The sequence below is a fragment of the Pseudophryne corroboree genome, chromosome 5 (genome assembly GCF_028390025.1).
Source record: "Pseudophryne corroboree isolate aPseCor3 chromosome 5, aPseCor3.hap2, whole genome shotgun sequence".
NCBI classification, from domain to species: Eukaryota; Metazoa; Chordata; class Amphibia; order Anura; family Myobatrachidae; genus Pseudophryne; species Pseudophryne corroboree.
The window spans coordinates 780,388,605-780,411,508 of record NC_086448.1 but is presented as its reverse complement, the minus strand read 5'-3'; the positions used below and the strand labels follow the sequence as shown (position 1 = coordinate 780,411,508).

General features: G+C 44.8%; 1 protein-coding gene across 5 annotated transcripts in view; it reads right to left on the bottom strand.

Moving 5' to 3' along the window:
• Positions 1–22,904, bottom strand: part of ADCYAP1R1 (ADCYAP receptor type I) — a 483,354-nt gene that overhangs the window by 17,620 nt on the left and 442,830 nt on the right. For 3 of the 5 annotated variants that reach the window (XM_063924333.1, XM_063924332.1, XM_063924334.1), the window contains one exon: positions 5,823–5,903. The exons of the other annotated variants lie outside the window; for them this stretch is intronic. In XM_063924333.1, coding sequence (XP_063780403.1) covers positions 5,823–5,903 — 81 coding nt within the window. The remainder of the gene's footprint in view (positions 1–5,822; positions 5,904–22,904) is intronic. 5 annotated transcript variants of the gene reach the window in all.

The following is a 22,904-nucleotide window of genomic DNA, read 5'->3' as shown; positions in this document are numbered from 1 at the left end:
ATATTCTAATTTTCTGAGATTTTGGATTTGGGGTTTTCTTAAACTGTAAGCCACAATCATCAAAATTATAACAAATAAAGGCTTGAAATATCTCACTTTGAAAGTAATGAGTCTATATAACATATTAGTTTCACCTTTTAAGTTGAATTACTGAAATAAATGAACTTTTGTACAATATTTCTGTAGTTCGCAAATGTTAGACAGCTTTAATTTTTCACTGGAACTTAGCTTTTAGTTTTTACTCACCCCACCCAAATCTAACTCTCTCTGCACATTTTACATCTGCCTCACTTGCAGTGCAGCATGGTTTTGCCCAGTTGCTTTCCTTTTTTGCTTTGCTTGCAAATCAGAATCAGGCCCAATTCAGTAACATTTCTGTTCCTCTGTAGCATACAACAGTATATGTGTAGCAACACAATGGGGTTGCTGGAAAGTACGGATGAGCGGGTTCGGTTCCTTGGCTACTGAAACCCCCCTTCCCCCTCCGAACATTACAGTCCAAGGCGGGATCCGAGTATTCCAGGAATTCCCGCCTTACTCGGATCCCAAATAAAGGCTGAATGCCATCTTCCCGCTGTCGGATTTTCGCGGGTTTTGGATTCCATCGGTGCCATCTTCAGTCTGGCTGTGGAGAGTGTACTGGATGGATGTGTCCGTCTCCAGTACTGTGTTGTCTGGTGGGGCGGGTGCCCTGTCTGTTGTATCTGAAAGGGGTGCTCTCTCTGTCTGCTGTATCTGAAAAAGTGGTGCTCTCTCTGTCTGCTGTATCTGAAAAAGGGGTGCTCTCTTTGTCTGCTGTATCTAAAAAAAGGGGTGCTCTCTCTGCCTGCTGTATCTGAAAGGGGTGATCTGTCCATCCATGCAGGGGCTCTGCCCCAGTGTAAATTAAAATAATAAAAGCTAAAAACAAAAAGCCTAAAATTATAATTATAAAATATATATATATACTTTTTGTTTGTGCTGTACCCCGGTGTACTGTACATTTTTTTTTATTATCATAAGTACAGTGACACTGCCGGTCAGACCACAGTATATTATTTCCTACTCATAAACTTATTGTGCGACACTGTCGGTGAAGTCAACTGCAGTGTGTAATTATTCTATATATTTTTCTATCACATTTGTGTGACACTGTAACTGCCAGTGTGTGATATTAAAAATACTTCTAAATATTTCTGACTCATGTGTGCGACGCTGTCAGTGAAGTCAACAGCAGTGTGTAATTATTATATATATTTCTGACTCATTTGCGCGACACTGCAACCGCCGGTGTGTGATATAAAAAATACATCTACATATTTCTGACTCATTTGTGCAACGCTGTCGGTGAAGGTCAACCGCAGTGTGTAATTATTATATATATTTCTGACTCATTTGTGAAACACTGTAACCCCAATATGTGATATAAAAAATAATATATATATTTTAATTTAAATTAATATTTTATGCTGTGTCATCCCAGTATACATCCAGGGACTGCAGCTGCTCCGTCAATTTAGGGGTGTTCTGTCAGTCCACCCAAAATAAAAGACATCTTTTTTTAATATTTTGTGCTGTATACTCCCAGTATACATTCAGGCGTGCTCCATCTATTTTAGGGTGCTGTGTCCATAGCTCATATTCTTATGTTATACTTGTCCTATTTTCATAATTCTTCTTATCACCACATTGTGATTAATTCAAATTAATATTAATAATAATTATACATTTACAACATTTTAATTAAATGACTATAAATAAGCTCTCCACACTTGTATAGCGAACCTTCTGCATATCAAATATGTCTTTGAGGAACAGAAGAATTTGATCCAAAATAAATAAAATAAATGTAAATTAAAATAAATAAAACAAATAAAATAAATTAAATCTAAAATATTGTCTTATTTCTTCTTTGCCTTAATCAGCTTTTTCTCACCTTCTGCATATCAAATATATATTTGAGGAACAGAAGAACGTGATCAAAGATAAATTAAATATAAAATCTTGTCTTTTTTTATTCTTCTTTGCCTTAATCATATTTTTGTAAACTGAAATCTTGAGCTTTGCTTAATGCATAATTTTTTTAAATACATTCTTTTTTTAAAATATTTTGTCCTCCCAGTATATACATTCAAAGGCTGCTACTGCTCCGTCCAGCTACCTCGGTGCAACCTTCTGGCCTAAACTGGATAAAAACAATGGCCCTCATTCCGAGTTGATCGCACATAGCAACTTTTTGCTGCTCGTGCGATCAACTTGACGCCGCCTATGGGGGAGTGTATTTTAGCATAGCAGAGATGCGATCGCTTGTGCAGCCCTGCTATGCTAAAACAGTGTCCTGCAAAACAAGACCAGGGTCAGACCTACTTACACTGTGCGACGGATCCAGTGACGTCAGACATCCGCCCTCCAAACGCCTGGACACGCCTGCGTTCGGATCGCCTCCCTGTAAATCTTCTTGCGATTGCGCTAGTGATCACTTTCTTCTTTGTTCTGGCCACTGCCCGGTGACGCACGTGCGCAATGCGGCCGCCGCACATGCGCTGTTCCGACCCGTTCGCACTGCAGCAAAGAACAGCTGTATGCGAATGGGTCGGAATGACCCCAAATATTGTGAGCTGTGAGGTGTTCAGAATAGACCGGAAATGGGTGGAAATGAATGTTATTGAGGTTAATAATACTATAGGAACAAAAACAGGTCAAAATTCTGAGATTTTAGCTGTTTTTATGATAAAAAAAAAATACAGATCCAAAACCAAAACTCGCAAGGGCGGTTTTGGCAGAACCAATACAGATCCAAAACACGAAGGAGATATAGATCCAAAATCAAAACCTGAAAAATGGCCCAGCCCACACCCCTACTGGAAAGTTGGATGCATGTACATTTGCTTAGCGTATCACCTAGTACCAGGCTGAGGCGAGTGAGCGCTAATAATTATGAAGAATATGAAACCAAGCATCAGAATTATGCGCAAAACTCTGAATACAAGCAATTAGAAGCATTTAGCTCTATCCGCGCATTTCTGGTGCAATTATGTCTGACTTGCAGTCAACTCTGCGTTATGCCGAATGAGCTGGCACCCATGCAATCCTTTAATCTGACCATTAACTGTACTTGGTCACTGGGAATCTAGAGAAATACCTTAAGCCAGTGGTTTCCAAACTTTTTTGGATCACGGCGCCCCAGAATATCAGAATTTTTTTCACGGCACCCCTAGGCCGAAAATTTCTTATTGAGAAATTTAGAAATAAATATTACATTAAGTAGATCGCGTTTATATGTCATCCTTAGGGTCAGTTGTGTGGTGAGGGACAAGATTTGCTTCTGTTTGACCACATATTTTATGATTGACAGCCACCAGCACTGGTTTTGCCTATTATATTGACCATGAATAATCCCGAGGAGCCACGGCACACAGTTTGGGAACCTCTGCCTTAAGAATTTCACTTATTCTGATAATCTTTTTACTGAAACAATGTCAGAAATAAATTCGCAAATGTTGGGGGAAAAAAGTTGGAAAAGCAGAGACATACGGCTTTCTGCAGAGTAACATGATACATATTCACTGCATGTTATATAGCCGGTTCCCATTCCTTTCATTGGAACAATCTGGGTGCTTGAACTTTGCATTTATCACTTACTGTAGATACCCTAATATCAAACTGTCTATACAGGAGACAGTTGTTCCCTATGTGCTACTGTTCCTTTTCTAAACTCTAATGCTCCAATACTCTGAATGGCTAAAATTTAATTCCAGAACAAGGTAGCTAAATAGTTTACAGTGTCTTGATTGTTGGTTTCATTATATAATTTGAACTGTCAAAACGGGATCAGTACGAAATCCTGCTGGACGGGATCCCGGCGGTCGAAATACCGACACCGTAATCCCGACAAGCAGAATCCCGACAGGGGTCGCGAGCGGAACGCAGCCCCTTGCGGGCTCGCTGAGCTCGCCACGCTGCGGGCACGGTGCCTCGCTATGCTCGGCACACTATTTTATTCTCCCTCTGTGGGTGTCGTGGACATGTCGGGATTGTGCCGGTCAGGATTCCGGTGTCGGTACAGGAGTACCATTTTATTTTTTAGGTGTTTCATCTTGCGTTGGGTGGCCAAACTCCTAGTCACGCCTCTGGTGATAAGACTCCTTGGGTGGTGACTGGGAGGCCGCCTGAAGGTGTGCGTGTAATGGGAGTGTCACCAGCATGTCAATGCAATCAGCATGTCAATGCAATCAGGCTGTGTTCTCAGAAGCATTACCGCAATCACAGGAGAAGGAGACACTGCGCCTGCAGAGGCTGGTACAAGTGTGATGGTGAACGCAATAGTGCACCGGTGGGGGACTGTCTAGAACCAATGGCAGTGATAGTGCATGCAAGGACACAGGAAACGGGCATCTCACCTCCCTGATGCTATCACATGTTGGATAGGTAACTGAGTGTGATTGGCTCCAAATTTATTCTGCAGCAGGACAACGATTAGATTCACCCTTTGTTCATTTACTTAGCAGTTTGATAATTGATAAAAATAAACTATTAGCTATGTTTCCTTTTACAGCAGTTGGGCACATTTTAGGGCTTTCTAGTTGGAGACACTATGGGGCCCATTTATCATTGTATATTTGCTGCTTAATCGTGTGTTTTCGGGGGTTGACTACAAATATTAAGGGGTATATTCAACTAAAGTCGGATCCATTCCGACATGTATTTGTCGGAATGGATCCGACAACCCCTATTCAATCTCATCTTAATTCAACTTTTTCAAGTCGAATTGAGATGGGACGCAGAGGAGGAGAGGGGGGTGAGCCGCGGGGAGACGGGAGGAAGCAGCCGTGAGGTCGGGCGGCTGAGTGACATCCTGCTGCAGCGCTACTGTAGCGCTGATCTCCCCTGTATGCCCGCCGGCTGTCCCCCCGTCTCCCTGCGGCTCTCCCCCTTCTCATCCTCTGGGTCTGCATCTCAGTCCGACATCTTTTGATGTCGGACTGAGATGGTCGAAAAGGGGGCCAAAACCTGTCAGTTTTGGCCCCGTTTTCGACACAAGCACGTGGATCGGCAGCTATTCCACCGATCCATGTGCTTTTCGACAAGTCGAATTCATCGACTTGTCGAAAAATGTAGGGATATATTGAATAGGTCGAATCAGGAGTCGACCTTTAAAAGTCGAAAACTGCCATCTTTTTGACAGAAGGCAGTTTTCGACTTCAATTGAATATACCCTTAAGTAACCCCCAAATGTATTAAGGTATCTCCGATACCTACTGCCACCCCTCTGTTCCCGTCGGCAGCCACATCCCCCATAGGCTTCTATGGGGGATCCGATACTGCCAGATGTATCAATTTCCGGAATGCAAAGCATTCCGGAGATTAACCCTTGTAGCCCATTGTAGCCTATGGGCTACTTACCGCATATGTTGTTCCCTTGGAACTCTCCGCGGAAATGGCCACTGTACATGTGCGGTCGGTAGAACCTTGCATGCGCAGAAGCCCTGGCAGCTTATAGAGTACACGCAGGGATGGGCACCTCTCGTAGACCCTATCCCTGCAGGTGCCCGCTCATACATCCAGGTCAAGTAACCGCATATTTCAAAGTGATCCTCGATGCTAATATAGCGCCCAGAACGCATTGCATATCTAAGCAATGATAAATGGGCCCCTATAACAGTTACATTAATAAGACTTATCATAAACTATAGTACTTTTCTAATAGATGTTGACATTTGACAGTAACACAAAACATTAAGCAAACATGCAGCAACACGTCCTGGGCTCGGACACGTACAACAAGTACTACTGGGGGTCATGCGTCACAAGCACAGTAACGCCACGGGATTGTGCACACTTACAGTGTAATGATGGATAGTTCAGACATCTTGAAAGAGTACTGGTTAGCTGGCTTACTCTTACAGAAGCATTTCTGAAGGCAGCTGATGGGTATGACAAGATTAGGGTATTACAGCTGGGTACCAGGCTGGCAATTACAGGACAGTGCACAGAACAGACATCTCACATAACAATGGCCATCAATATTTGTGACAACACTGATAAAGACACCGATCTGTAACAGCAGTGGACGGAGACGTAGCACACAGTCCTTACTTGGACACAATATACATATATTACTAGTGTTTATGTATACGATACAATGCCAAACAATTTACAGATGGAGCCTCGCGCATCTAGGCTTCTATGCTGCACCTAAGTGCACCAAGGCTTATTAGCATAAGCCTTTCATCTATTGTTCTCAGCTGCAGTACAATACAGAGAGAACAATACAGCAGGGGATTAAGTCATTGCAGCAGGGGATTAAATCTGACTGCCCTGGCTCAATCCTATAAAAGGGATAGATGAGCAGGGCTCCATCTGTATGACTAGAACAAAATAATAGCTGCCCATGCTCCTGTTTGACAACACAACCCATCTGTAGATGCCCAATCACAGTCTCCCCTTTTGTGGTCTGTTTGGGCAAACACTTCTTTTGCAGATTTGTGGTCCGTGACGGAAATTGCTTATTTCTGCAAAGTAAAAACGTCACCACAAAGGCCGGCTTAGTATCAAATTTGGAATAACCAATTTCTTTCTACAAAAATACCACTCATGGGATTGTTAGTTATGTAATACATCGCTTCTCAAAGTGAAAGTTTTTTTGCTTAATGCCAATACTGTGAACAAAGGGCCTAATTCAGACCTGGGGGGTCATTCAGAGTCGATCGCTCGCTAGCTACTTTTTGCAGTGCTGCGATGAGATAGTCGCCGCCTATAGGGGAGTGTATTTTCGCTTTGCAAGTGTGCGAACGCTTTTGCAGCCGAGCGGTACAAAAAAGTTTTGTGCAGTTTCTGGGTAGGTTTGAACTTACTCAGCCGCTGCGATCACTTCAGCCTGTCCGGGGCCGGAATTGACGTCAGACACCCACCCTGCAAACGCTTGGACACGCCTGCGTTTTTCCTACTACTCCCAAAAAAAAGGTCAGTTGCCACCCACAAACGCCCTCTTCCTGTCAATCTCCTTGTGATCGGCTGTGCGAATGGATTCTTCATTCAGCAATGATCCGCTTTGTAGCCGTACGACGTGCCTGCGGATTGCAGTGCATACCAATGCGCAGTTTTGCTGAGTTTTTTTGACCTGATCGCACCGCAGTGAAAAAACCTAGCGTGCGATCAGGTCGGAATGACCCCCCTGATCGTAGCAGCAACTTTGTTAGCAGATGGGAAAAACCATGAGGGTCATTCCGAGTTGTTCATTCGCTAGCTATTTTTTGCAGTGCTGCGGTCAGATAGTCTCCGCCTATAGGGGAGTGTATGTTTTCTTTGCAAGTGTGCGAACGCATGTGCAGCCCAGTGGTACAAAAAAGTTTTGTGCAGTTTCTGAGTAGCTCAGAAATTACTCAGTCGCTGTGATCACTTAAGCCTGTTCTTGTCCGGAATTGACGTCAGACACCCGCCCTGCAAACGCTTGGACACGCCTGCGTTTTTCCAAACAGTCCCAGAAACGGTCAGTTGACACCCAAAAACGCCTTCTTCCTGTCAATCTCCTTGCTTTCGGCTGTGCGAATGGATTCTTCGTAAAATCCTTCCCTCAGCAACGATCCACTTTGTACCCGTATGACGCGCCTGCACATTGCGGTGCATATGCATGCGCAGTTCGGACCTGATCGCAGCGCAGCCAAAAATCCTAGCGTTCTAACTCTCTCTGCACATGTTACATCTGCCCCACCTGCAGTGCACATTGGGGGGCAATTTCTCCACTAGCTCACCTCCATTTTTATCACTGCTTAGTACACCTCCCCCAATCTTGTATGTCAACTAAGCAGACAGTGAAAACATTATATCATTTACAATCATAATGTATAAGCGGTAAGATAATTTACATATATACATATATCTGCATGCTTAGTTGACATACAGAATTAAATTAATGTTGATTGGCATATAGTAAATATTATAAAAACTACTTTTTTTATTTTTTTATTACATAGGCTCCTTAATCTGCATGCTTAGTTGACATATAGGGGGAGAATTTAAATGTTTGAAAAGTCAGTTGGGTGTCTCTTTTTTCCTAATAGGAAAAAACAGACACCCAACCGACTTTTCAAACATTTGAATTCCACCCATAGAATTTAATTAATGTTGATTAGCATATAGTAAGTATTATATCTTAATCCTAATTGTGTGTGATATAAAATGGACATAATCCAGTTTTACCCCAAATGTTTAATACTATTTCCTTTTAACTACACCCCCACACGCTGGACATGCCAGCTCTGGCACACGACGGGAGGGGTGTGGGGGATGTTGCCATGGCTACACCATGTACCACCCCTTGTTGGAGTAAGTATTGCCAGGTATGGACAATGGAGGGTAATTCCAAGTTGATCGCAGCAGGACATTTTTTAGCAGTTGGGCAAAACCATGTGCACTGCAGGGGAGGCAGATATAACATGTGCAGAGAGAGTTAGATTTGGGTGTGGTGTGTTCAATCTGCAATCTAAATTGCAGTGTAAAACTAAAGCAGACAGTATTTACCCTGCACAGAAACAAAATAACCCACCCAAATCTAACTCTCTCTGCACATGTTATATCTGCCTTCCCTGCAGTGCACATGGTTTTGCCCAACTGCTAAAAAATGTCCTGCTGCGATCAACTTGGAATTACCCCCAATATTTGGGAGTAATTTTTGACCATTCTTGCAGATTTGCCCCAGGTTGTCCAGGTTGGTTGGATGATAATTGTGGGCTGCAATTTTCAAATTGTGCCATAGATTCCCAGTTCACATATTTTGCTGTTCAAACTTCAAACACGTCAGAGTCGCCTTATGCTTGGGATCATTGTCGTGCTGAAAGGGGAACATTCTCCCAAGCTTTCTTCCAGCAGAAAAAAAGTATCTCACTGTATTTTGCACCATCCGTTGGTCCTTCAGTTTTAACAAGATGACCAGTCCCCGCTGAAGAAAAGCAAACCCACAACAGGTTGCTGACTCCTCCATACCTCACTATTCAGTTGTGGCCAAAGAGATACATTTTTGACTCATCTGACCACAAAACCTTGTCCCACATTTTAGTTGGTTCACTCTATTGTTTTCTGAGAAACTCCAGCCGAGCTTTGATGTGGTTTTCTTCAGTAATGGCTTCTTTTATCCATAAGACCTGTCTTTAGTTATTTACAAGTAGAAGTTAGTTAAAATATAATTATTAAGGAAAGGTCATTAATCCGTGTAAACTTGGAGCTTCCACAGCGCATGGGTTGAATACTTATGCAAGCCGTATTTGTCAGTTTTCATTTTTTTTTTATTAAAACAAATCTGCAGTCAAATGATGAATTATGAGTTTAAAAATGTCTTCCTCGTTCACAATAAAAAATACTGTATGGCACAATCTGTGTAAGTGTCATTTGTAATACAGACAAATCTATTAACTTTTTAGGAGGTTGAAATACTTTTGCAAACCATCTGTTCACATAACAAAAGACATAAAATCAGAAAAAATGGATCAAAATATCAGTTTAAAGTTAAAAAAATTGCATTGATACAGGGCACAACTCCTAGTAACTGATAATAATAAGTGGTACAGGTTTTGCCCCTTCCTGCTTTACTGTATTTTTCCATACACGCAGGGCTGCCAAGAAGTGTGTGTGGGGGGGGGGGAAGCGGGTACTAGTTACTCAGGCTGGCTTGTTGGAGGGGCTCGACACGGGCCTGGATCTGCTGCGGCCCCCACCCCCTCTCTTACCAGTACCTGTCAGCAGTAGCCTCTCTCCCCAGTGCTGGGCTGCAGTGGAGCCATGGAGGCTGCTGCCTCTTTTGCGTGTGTGTGTGTGTGTATGTGTGGCGAAGAATAACAATGATAGCAACCCCCCTGGATTTGCACATGGCTGGGGGCTCATGACGCCTCCCTGTTAAGCACACAGAGCGGCTGAAAATATCTTTTTCCCTATTGTTTTCTACATGTGCCTCCCACGATTAGGCTACACCCCAGAAAAGTACCGGGGCCCAGCACAGCCATCAATGTCCCTGCATGTACAGTACATCTCACTTTATTGTTTCAGACCTGCAAACAAAATTGAATATAAGACCAAGGCAACCTGAGTAAACACAAAATACAGTTTTTAAATAATCATTTCATTTTTTTGAAGGAAAAAAGTTATCCAACACCTAATGAATGTCACCCATTGGATAAATGAATTGCCCCCCTAAAGTTATTAACTGATGTAGCCACCTTTAGTAGCAACAACTGCAACCAATCGCTTCCAGTGACTGGAGGTCAGTCTCTCACATTGCTGTGGAGGAATTTTGGCCCACTCACTCTTCCTTGTAGAATTGCTTTACTTCAGTCACACTGGATGGTTTTCAAGCATTAACTGCCCTTTATGGTCCTGCCACACCATCTCTGCCTGCCTAATGTGTAAAAAAAAAAGAAAAAAGGACTCTGTTGCTGCAATGTGTAAAAAAAAAATGGGGGACTCTGCTGCTGTAATGTGTAAAAAAAAAGGGGGACTCTGCTGCTGTAATGTGTAAAAAAAGGGGGACTCTGCCTGCCTAATGTGTAAAAAAGGGGGGCTCTGTTGCTGTAATGTGTAAAAAGGGGGCTCTGCCTGCCGTACTGTGTAAAAAGGGCCTCTGCCTGCCGTACTGTGTAAAAGGGGGCTCCGCCTGCCGTACTGTGTAAAATGGGCCTCTGCCTGCCGTACTGTGTAAACGGGGGCTCCGCCTGCCGTACTGTGTAAAATGGGCCTCTGCCTGCCGTACTGTGTAAAAGGGGGCTCCGCCTGCCGTACTGTGTAAAATGGGCCTCTGCCTGCCGTACTGTGTAAAAGGGGGCTCTGTCTGCCGAAATATGTAAAAGAGGGCACTGCCTGATGTAATGTGTATAAGGGAGCTCTGTGGCCACGCCCCTTCCCCAAGGCGCCACACCCTGTTTTATATATGGGGGGTGCGCCGATGCTGTTTCTTGCACACAACTCTAAAATGTCTAATTACGGCACTGGGTATTCTAACTGCCTGCATCCCGATCGTCGGAATGCTGCTGGATCCCGGGTAAGGGCCCCAGTGCATTGCTTTGCCCAGGGCCTACAGTGCTGTTAAGGTGGCCCACAGCCACTCCTGGGAAAATGAACTGCTGTTCCAAGCTTTCACCATCTGGAGTTAGCTCTCACTTTGGTTCGCTGGCATCCCAGAGTCATAGAAATGGCTTTTTAACCCCTTCCAGGGTGACATTTCAACAACTTTCATTCTCATCCCTCTGGAATTTTTTTCTGGAAACGTTCTATTTAAGTTGGCTGTAATTAAGATCGATTGTGTCTAGTTTGATAGATCATAATTACAAATTTAACTTGCTTCATTGTTTGAATGAGTAATTAAGGTGGGAATTACTATTTCATACAGGGCCAGTTGGTGTTGGATAACTTTTTCCTTCAATAAATGAAATGTTAATTTAAAAACTGTATTTTGTGTTTACTCGGGTTGTCTTTGTATTAAATTAAGTTTGAAGATGTGAGAAAAATAAGTGTGACAAATGAAAAATTTGAAGAAATCAGGAATGGGGCAAAAACGTTTTCATGCTAGTGTATATGGGGTGTCATTCAGACCCGATCGCTGCTGTGTGCATTTTCACACAGCAGCGATTGGGTCTGAAGTGCGCATGCACCGGCGCCACAGTGAGCCGGCGCAAGGCTGACAGCCGACGGCTGGCGTAGCCTAGCGATCGCTTCTGCCTGGTTGACAGGCAGAAGCAGTTGCTGGGCAGGAGGGGGCGGCACGGCCGCGTTTGGCTGCAGTTCTGTGGGCGCGGTCCGGCCAACGCAGGCGTGGCCGGACTGTGCCGGCGGCGGGCCGCAGCAGCTGCGTGACGTCACACACAGCCGCTGCAACCAGGGCAGCGATGAGTAGCTCCCGGCCAGCGCGCAGGAGCTGCGCTGGCCGGGAGCTACTCCTGAAGTACAAAAGCACTGCCGCTGCGCGATGCTTTTGTACTGCTGCAGGGGGTCTCAGGTCTGACATGCGGGGCGGGCTATCCCTGTGCTGGGCGCCCCCCCACATGTCTGTGTGCCTGATCGTAGCCCTGCAAAAGTTTGCAGGGCTACGATCAGGTCTGAATTAGGCCCATGGAGCAAAAGACATCTCATTATAGTGCAGATGAGGTGATAGACAAATCTGTCCATTTTGCTTTGCTACAATGACAGCATTGATGTTTGGGGACACCTACAACCAATGCCCTGTTACACGTGAGTAATAGGTGCAGTGAGCCTATTTTTGAAGGATTCTAAAGTGGGGGTCTCTCGCACTGTGCAAGGAAGTGAGTTCCATAGAGTCTGAGCTGCATGGGTAAAAGTTTGAACCCCAGATGAATTACGGGAGATTATAGGTACTGCTAATAGTCCTTCATCTACAGATCGCAGTAAGTGAGCGGCACAGTAAGGGATCAGAAGATGCTTCAGATACCTTGGACCCTGGTCATATAGAGCTTTTAAAGTCAGTGTGCCACTGCCAATGTATCCGCCATACTCCCAATGCCACCAGCAGATGGGTGGTTAAATATTTCTAATATCTAATATTTCTAATTAGAAGCCATAACAAATAACTCTGACTTCTTGCCTTTTTCAACTAATATCAGTATATCCAGGCTCTGAATGGCTAAAGGGTCACTGTTCATTCCAAATTGCAGGATCCCAGCTATTCCCCAGGACAAATTATATCACTACCCCCACAAGAAATCTACTTCAAAGGCCTCTCACACTGAGACTTTTCACACCTACACAATAGGAATTGGATTCTAACACCTTTCCACAAGCCTGCTCGGTCATGGAATAATTGACTAAATCAGCAACAGAAAAGGAAAGTTACTGTATTTATCACTTGTTTCAAATATACACATTGGATTATTGGAGCAGCAATAGGTTATAGCAATACCCATTATAATTTTTGGATTACATACCGAATTGGGGGGAAAATAAATAAATATATATATATATATATACATATATATACAGCTTTCTCTCTCCCTCTCATCATCATGTGCAGCTCATACTTATAGTAATCTGTCACTGATGAACCAATGTATACGTATTCCTCCAGCTTCATTCTTTCACTCCGCCCACCACGTTCCGCAGTTCCTATTACACCATCACAGGCTTCTATTCTCCAGTCCCTTGGCATTTTAAAAAGAAAACACAGGCGCATTCGTGGGAAGTGAGCAGGCCGGAAACTTCTTTTCCCCAGTAACCACCTAAGTCTTTTGCCCACCTGCTGACCCCCAGCTTCAAAGAACAGTCAAATAGAAGTGATACCCAAAAGACGGCCCTGTGCTTGGAAGAACAGAACTGTCAATTCTCGCTTGGTAACCCCCATACCCAGAGCACCTGCACTTAACATAAAGAAAACTGAAGGCCCTCTGGTATGCCCAATCAGGTCAGTCCTTTGTAATGCCAGATCTATTAGAAACAAGACTGCAACAATTGCTGACCTTATTGAATCTGCAGATCTAGCATGTATTACCGAGACCTGGCTAGATGAAAATGCAGCACCTATAATGGAGGCTGCAATCCCAACAAACTACTCTGTCATCCACAACCCAGGACTGGAGCGCAGGGGTGGCGGGGTGGCTGAATGCTTCAAAAAAATTTAAACTTAGGGTCCACCCTATTGAAAATACTCGCTCATTTCAGTGCATTGTTGCCCGGAGTTTGTCAGGATTAGGTTTCAGAGTACTTCTCATTTACCAGCCCCCTGGAGATGGAAAGATATTTCTACAAGAAATTGCAGACACTGTTGCTGGCCTGGTTCTGGAACATCAAAGATGGTTCATCCTCAGGGATTTCAATGCATAGGTGGATGATGAGCTCTCACGCCTTGGCCAAGACCTACTGTGCACAATGAATGGTCTGGTCTTCACACAGGTCATTCTTTCTGCCACACATAAAAGTGGTCACACTCTTGATCTTGTCTTTCAGATTGGATTAGAAGTCACTGACCTAAAAATAAACCTAGTTATCTGTTCAGACCACCACTCCCTTTGGTTCTCAGTTGCAATCCCTCAAATAAAATCTCTGCCCGTGGAGTTGACCAGGTATCGTCCAGGGAGGGGTATGACTCCCTAGGCTCTTGCAGCAAATCTGGATCTCTCTGCTATACTGGGTGCCTGTGAAGATCCCTGTTCCCTAGTCCATTATTATAATAGGGATGTTATGGCTGCAATTGATATTATCGCCCCTGTGCGTATAAGACCTCGTAAACCACAACGTCGAGCTCCCTGGTTCGACAACAGTATTAGTGAGCTCAAGAAAAGGGGGCGTAGACTGGAAAGACGATGGAGGAAGACTAACCTAGTGGATGACAAAATAAAACTAATAAAGGATAATGAAGAATATCAAACGACAATCACCCATAAGAAATCACAGTTCCTGTCAAATGAGATCACGGCAGCAAACAATAGGCCAACTCAACTTTTCCGCACAGTGCATATGCTTTGCAAGCCAGCATGCCTGCAGACTGATGAAACCCTCTCCCAAGCAAGATGCAACGAGTTTGCAAACTTCTTTGCAGATAAAATATCCACCATCTGGGCTGGAATCTCCACAGTGCCATCAAAGGAGTGCCAAACTACAAAGCCTGCCAATATAAGCCACCTGCCTTCATGGACCAGCTTTAACCCAGTGGATGTAAAGGACATTGCTGAAATTGCTCGGATTTTGCGTCCCACCACCTGTGATCTGGACCCTGCCTCAACCAAGCTTTTAATAGTTTGTATGGATATAATTGGTCCTGTCTTTGCAAACATTGCTCAATGCTCTTTGCAGACAGGCATTTTTCCTGGACCCCTAAAGGAAGCAATTGTTAGACCTCTTCTTAAAAAACCTAATTTAGAGCCCGACTGCATGACCAACTACAGACCGGTATCAAACCTTCCTTTTCTAGGAAAATGTTATTGAGAAAGTAATGAAGATAGTCTGGCGCTATTGTTACTGTGAAAAAGTGCCTGCCGCCGCGTTCAAAGGCTTGGTTCCCAGCCCAAAAAATACAGAATAAAAAACATGCAAGAAAGAACAGCGCTAGCACTTTTACACTAAAAAATTATTGATTTAATATCACATATTAAGATACATCTTATATATCCATACCATGTAAAAACAATTACCGTATATATCAATTATACTCTATATCCTGCAGGATAAATTCCGCTTAATATACCGAGCCAGAGAAAACCGTTTCTCACTGATTATATGTATATGTATACAGCTGAATATTAAAGCTATATATTACTTCCTTATATGCTTTTAACAGTAAACCATAACCGCCTGAATGTTGTCACTCAATATAATTGTCCAGCTAGTGATTATATTTCCTCAGTTGTTATAATGAATGGTTATCCGGTCAGTTTAACACACCTGGATTCTTTATGCAGGTTACAGTTTTTTTTGGCAAACGCATACAGCCAACAAATTATGCTTTCCAGATGAATTTCCTCACACCATTAAGTTTTCAACCAGTGTCAGTTATACTTAATCTGTTTCGTGATTATAGCTTTTTGTAGAGAATATTAGCTGTGCATATATTCAGCTTTGTGCACATCACATTAATACCTCTCCCGGCTGTCGCTTCCATAAACAGCCTTATCCGGAGTCCACTGCCTGGTGGATAGCAGGTATAATCTCAGATGTTGTCCGCAAGTGCAGGTGCCTCTGGCCGGCCAGTAGTAGAACGAAGATATCTCACAAGACTCTTTAACAGTGCATCCAACAAACGCGTTTCCCCGCTTGAATATACAGCTCAGCGGCTTCCTCAGTGTCCATGCTATATAATTGGTCCTGTCTTTGCAAAAATTGTTCAATGCTCTTTGCAGACAGGCATTTTTCCTGGACCCCTAAAGGAAGCAATTGTTAGACCTCTTCTTAAGAAACCTAATTTAGAGCCCGACTGCATGACCAACTACAGACCGGTATCAAACCTTCCTTTTCTAGGAAAGGTTATTGAGAAAGTGGTTGCAAATCAACTGGAAACTCCGCCTGACAACCCGTGATATCTATAGGGGATCAGTATGAAATACCGCAGGACGGGATCCCGGCAGTCGGAATACCGACACCGGAATCCCAACCAGCACAATCCCGACAGGGGTTATGAGCGTAACGCAGCCCCTTGCGCGCTCGCCACACTGCGGGCACGGTGCCTCGCTACGCTCGGCACACTAATTTATTCTCCCTCTATGGGTGTCGTGGACACCCACGGAGGAAGAATATGTCGGGATTGTGCCGGTCAGGATTCCGGTGTCGGTATTCCGACCGCCGGGATTCCGTCCGGCAGGATCTTGACAGCATCCCTATCTATGATCCATTCCAATCAGGATTCAGGAGAAGACATAGCACTGAAACAGCCCTTGTGTGTGTGTTAAATGATCTTCTGATGGGAAGAGACAGAGGTGACTTTTCAATATTAATCCTTCTGGATCTCTCTGCAGCATTTGATACCATGGACCATGGGCTTCTGATTGAGCAACTGATACATTTTTGTGGACTGGATGGCACAGTCCTAAGCTGGTTCAAATCATTTCTCACAGGCAGGTCACAGAGAGTATCGTCTGGAGAATACTCATCACCATCAGTGCCATTGCCCTGTGGTGTCCCACAAGGTTCTATACTATCCCCCATGCTTTTTGCAGTATACATGCTCCCGCTGGGTGAAATAATCAGGCGCCATGGGCTGGTCTACCACTGCTATGCAGATGATACACAACTGTACTTGTCCTTTGCTCCGGGCACTGATAACCCAATAGCCACCCTAAATGGCTGTCTAGCTGAACTCCAGGAGTGAATGAGTGCCAGTTGGCTGCGATTGAACCCGGATAAAACAGAGGTCCTTATGATAGGACTGCAACATCAAAGGACAAGACTGCAGCATAGCCATCCAACTGGACTTACACTCGGGGAGTCAGAATTACAAACCACTGATCGTGTTCGGAATCTTGGCGTTGTCCTGGATGGTGGCTTGACACTTAAACATCAGATATCAGCCACAATCAAATCCACATTCTTTCACCTGAGGAACATAGCCAGAATCAAGCACTTAATTCCCTCAGATGATCTGCCAAAAGTCATGCATTTGTATCATCTCAATTAGACTACTGTAATGCCCTCTACCTTGGTCTCCTAGCAAAAGAATTGCACCGCTTACAGCTGGTGCAAAACACAGCTGCCAGGCTGTTAACCGACCAGCCCCGTTCTAGCCACATAACACCCATACTCTACTCCCTTCACTGGCTGCCTGTAAGATGGCGAATCATCTTTAAGATTGGCTTAGTGAGTTTCAAAGCACTACATGACCAGGGCCCAAGGTACCTGAAGCAGCTACTGACCCCATACTGCCCCACTCGATTACTGTAATCTGTAGATGAAGGACTTTTAGCAGTACCTAGAATCTCCGAAATTCATCTGGGGGACGAGCTTTTAGTCATGCGGCTCCGACTCTATGGAACTCACTTCCCCGCACAGTGCGAGAGGCCCCAACTATAGAATCCTTCAAAAGTAGACTCAAGACTTTGCCGTTTACTCAGCATTTCCATAATGTCCCTTTAGTATCTACATGCGTCTGTATTTTATGAAAAGCTTTTCTGTACTTTATTATTTTCTGTACAATATTATGCTATGTATCTGTTAAGTGCCTTGAGTCCTATTGGAGAAAGAGCACTATATAAATAAAATTATTATTAAATTAGAAGTAGTTTTAAATTCAGACATGAGACGACGATAGAAGAAAGTTCCTTTTTCACAAAGAGTGAAACCAAGCTTGGTTTGATATATATGGAAAAGTAGGGCGGTTTACAAGGGGTGTGTGATGGAATACATACTATTTACCCGTGGGTGGGATGGCGGCTGTCAAGATAACGACAGCAGCGTACCGGATTCCAGTATGCCGGCAGCGGGGCGTGCACTAGAAAGCACCTTGCAGGCTCGCCGGCATATTCTCCCTCTATGGGTGTTGTGGACACCCACAGAGGGAGAAAAGCCTGTGGTGCCGGTATTATAGTGGCGGCATTTCACCGACTGTCAGGATTCCGGCATCGGCATTCTGACCACCGGGATCTCGACAGGCGGTCTCGTGATTGTCTCCCTGTGTGACTGGTGCCACCAACCATAGTGCAGGTCTGTGGAGATGTCTGTCCCAATTGCACCCATTCTAGCTTACTGGGTTCCTTGAGTGGCACCTCGCTACAGCTCCAATGTATGATGTTCACTTTACTCCATCGTCATTCATCAAAGAAGTGTGTAATGTGTGTAAAGTGAGGATGAAAAGTAATATATGATTGGTGATAAAGGGGCGATGCTGAATGACAATGGAATAGCAATACAATAGGTGGGTATGAGAAGACTAGATTCAGTGAGAATAAGAAGTGATGCATTATGAAACTTGCTCAGCAGCAAGGTAGCCAATTCAATATTTTTTAAATGTCAGGAACAAGCATCGATTGTACTACAGTAGTCTGATATATCTATCAGGGACGTGTGATGAGGTAAATGGCTCAGGAGGCTCTGGCTAGTACCAGATTCAGATTTACACACAATATATGAGCCAGAGGGTTCATGTGGGCATTACACACAGGCGCAGCAGTATATACATGTTGGCATTATACACAGGTGCAGCAGTATATACATGTGGGCATTATACACAGGTGCAGCAGTATATACATGTGGGCATTATACACAGGTGCAGCAGTATATATTGCTGGAAATTTGGTGAGTTTTGATCAGAGATGTGCAGAAAAGATAGGCAGCGGAGGCACTGCCTCACCTTCCATAGACTTTTTACTCCAGAGGTTTGACTATAAAAATTATTAGAATAATCCAAAGAAGATATTTCTAATATATTCTTTGTATTTTTTATATACTTTATAATATAGTCAAAACTCTGTCGTAAATGTTAGTATGATAGGAAAGGCCCGGCCTCACCTGCCTCACCCCACTGCATGTCACTGATCTGTACTGACAATAAACCCACATTTTAGTGTCAAAACGCATTAAACAGTGGTGAAGAAAAGTACAATGACAGATATAAAATATTGTTTTAAGGAAGGATATACAAGTCTAAAATACAAGTTGAAAGAAACCTAGGTATTTACCGTCTGCAAGATATTGTTCTCTGGGATCTGACATTTTAGCTTCTAATCAGGGCCGGTTCTTGGGCGCTGTGCGCCCCGGGTGACAATAGGGGGCGTGGCTACGTACAGGGGGCGTGGTCATTTACGCCCCCTGTACAGACTGAAATGATGTGCGGTGCGCGATGACGTCATCGCGCACCGCACAGCAAAGGTCCTCTCCACGAAGGGAAACTAGACACGTACGCGTCTAGTTTCTCTTCACAGCGGCAGCGGGGGGCACAGCAGCAGTGGATCTTGCCCTGGTGCGGCGCCCTCCGGATGGCGCCCTGCGCCCTCCGGAAGGCGGCACCCCGGGCAAAAGTCCTGCTTGCCCGTGGCAAGATCCGCTACTGCTTCTAATACATTCTGAGCAGTGTCCTTCAGTTCTGTTTGCCAAAGGAGAAAAAGCTTTCCCCATGACCAATAAACTGCGTAATGTCTGATGCAGCCCAGTCAGTAGAACTATCTAGACTCCTGCGTAATAATATAACAGAGCACTGAGGGAATCATCACGGCTTATAAACCCCAAGGCTGGGACAGACTGTGTGCAAAATTACATTTTACATTCTGGACTCCATTTTGGGATTGTGGAGTGTCAGATTGATCAGCCTATAGGGGCAGAGTTTAGGGTGTGTCTCAGGTTTAGAGCGGGTGTTTGGCTTATGATCTGCCTCTTTGCTTTCTGAATTTCCCTCCCTCCCATTTTTGGTATGTCATTTTATCAGCATCCTGAGTGGTTGTTGGGAAAGAATGGCAGCCCAGGAGTACCTGGAGGAAACCTACGCAAGCATGGAGAGAATATACAAACTTCACACAGTTAGGGCCATGGTGGGAATTGAACCCATGACCTAAGTGCTGTGAGGCAGTAATGATTACACCATCCGTACTACCATTAAGTCAAGTGGATCCACTGATTAGTTGACCGTTGTTTCTTCATCCACCGTACTTTTTCATTTAAATAATAAAGCTGATCAAAATTCATACCACTTACTGTATGTCTGGTGTTGTTATTTATATTTATGTATTGTATTTCTATAATGTTTAGGTCACCTCTGACCGACTCTAGGACCATGGACTTCTGGAGGCGCAACCTCCAACCTTGTACGCTACTGTGCATATGCAGCCATACCATGTGTCTTCTGCTCCATCCTCTATACTGAAAGGTTGTGCCCCTGAGAGATTCCACTGAGTGTATGAGACGGCGTTACAGTGAACTGCAAGCTCCTCTGCACCACCACTGCTATACGGCTACTCGTGTATATGAGCTAGTGCGCATACTCCACTTCCACCACTTTGTGTATACAGGTGGGTGCTCCAGTTTGTCCACACGCCATGTATATTTGGCCGCCCAGTTGTGATGTCACTGTCGGCAGCTCCTGCGGCCACCTAACGAGCCAGTCGGCAGGTCGCCTGCATACAATGCACATGGGCGATCAAAAATGTCTGTAAACGATGTTGTAATATCTTCTGTACACACACAAACAGATGAACTATGCGATATTGTATATCATTCGTCAGCCGAACGGACTATGGGGTCTATTCACAAAACAGTGAAAAGAGTGAAGAAGTGAACCTGTGGAGAAGTTGCCCATGGCAACCAATCAGATGCTCTGTACAATTCAGGGACGTGCAGTCAGGGGAGGCAGAGCCTCCCCTGTCATGCTCGCTATCATACTCAGAGTTCTCATTATAAAAATGATTGGAAGAACAGAAAGAAGATATGTATAACTTACAGTATAAGCATCTTCTTTGTATTAATACAATCAACATTATAGATAAAACTTACCAGAGTTGCAGATCTCCTGGAACTGCAGGGAGAGATAGAGATGAGGCAGCGGCAGCTCAGCCTCATCTCTCGCACTGTCAGACACTGCCTGTACAGATGGGCGGGGCTACCCAGCGGCCAATCAGACCGCATAGAACAGAGAAATGTGAGGCATGCCTCACAGTGGGGGCGTGTGTGAGCTCTGATAGACAGCTCGGATTGGTCATGTGACCAATCCAGGAAGTGAAGAAAGGTAGACACTGGAGCTGAGCTTCTTGGCAGGGGTGGAGGAAAATTGGGACCCGCAGTGCCAGCAGCAGCCACCCGTGCACAGTTACTGGGGTGAGTAGCTGCCAGTACCTAGCACAGGCTTTTTCAACCAGTGTGCTGTGGCACATTAGTGTGCCGCGACCAGTTGCAAGGTGTGCCGCGGAGCCAGAGCAGCTTCCTGCACCTTCAGAGTGAACTATTGCCCCGTGCTCTTCTTAGAGGATCAGTCATACTCCGGCCGTGACCTATGCCTTGATGCCGCGGCGGTGTGATATCATAGGTCACGGCTGCTGTATCTCACCACCCAGCCAGCCCACCCGCCTGTATACACATCTTCCAGTTCCCGCCTGCATCCACAGCTCTCCTTGCCCACCCACATCCACACCTGCCCGACCGCCCACTGCTCAGTATTCGCACCACTCCACTATGAACAATCCCCGCCACTGAGGGACAGGGAGGAGGACAGCTGACCAGTAGGGGCTAATATTTGTTATGTTATTTTCCTGTGGGGAACAATAGGATTTATGGGAGAAGAACAATGTGAATAATTCATGTGGGGAGCAATAGGATTTATGTGGGGAGCAACATGATTTATGTTGGTAGCAATGTGATTGTTTTTCCTGTGTAGGCCAATGTATGTGTGTTGGGTTTTTTTACTGTGAGGGCCAATGTGTGTTTTTTTTTTTTTCTGTGGGGAACTGATGGTGCGCTTTGGCAATTTTAAAATATTGTTCGGTGTGCAGCGAGTAAAAAAAGGTTGAAAATCACTGACCTAGACTCTCTGTGACTGTGTGTGTGTGTGTAATATTTGTAGTGAGTGTGGGGACAGGAGTGTATGTATATAATCTGTAGTGAGTGTGGGGACAGGACTGTGTGTGTGTGTAATCTGTAGTGAGTGTGGGGAGAGGACTGTGTGTGTGTGTAATCTGTAGTGAGTGTGGGGACAGGACTCTGTGTGTAATGTATGAGTGTGTGTGTGGTATCTGTGGTAAGTGCTCTCCCTCCCCAGGTGCTGCTAACATAGGTGTGCGCAGGGAGGGTGCCTGGTGCGCACAGGCACCCCCTAATGTCTGGCACCCCGATCTCACATGCCTGATGCAGCAATCACCGAGCAGGCAGATTACTGTCCCCTCTGTGCTGCACCCTGTCAGGACTGCATTACTGACTGGACGCCTGGGTTAATCTAGGGTGCCACTGCCACCGGCTTTCAAATTCCCAGCCCCACCTCCACGTACAAAAACAGTGTGATGCTCGCACGCCCACCCGTCACACCCGCCACATGCCCACCTCTCTCCTTCTTTGCTATGCCAACGCCAGCCACTGATAAACTCTTAGGAAGACAAGTTCAATACTGGCAGGCGGTCTGCAGCAGCATTGACACGTCACTTGTTTTTCCAGCAGCAGCAGTAACTAGTCTGCGACTGTCAGTGTCAGTTCAGTTACCGACTTGTAAGTAAGCTGCTGCAGCTTGCAGGGGAAAGAGAGGGGGAGCCAGACCAGGCTGAGTAGGAGCAGTGTAATTGCAGTGAGTGCCATCAGGGGTGTTTGTTTGGTGCACACCACAACATCTGACAATGTATCTGCTTTATTAGGATTGGTACAAGGGTGGATATTTTATATGCGTTGATCATCAATAGATGTGCTAGACATGCCCAAAAGGCGGTGCTAGACACACCCCTCCGACAGTGCACCCCCTAATAAAATGTGCTGCGCACGCCAGTGGCTGCTAACAATATCACTGATGATTGTATTGCCCTGTGTAACGTGCTGCACCAGGC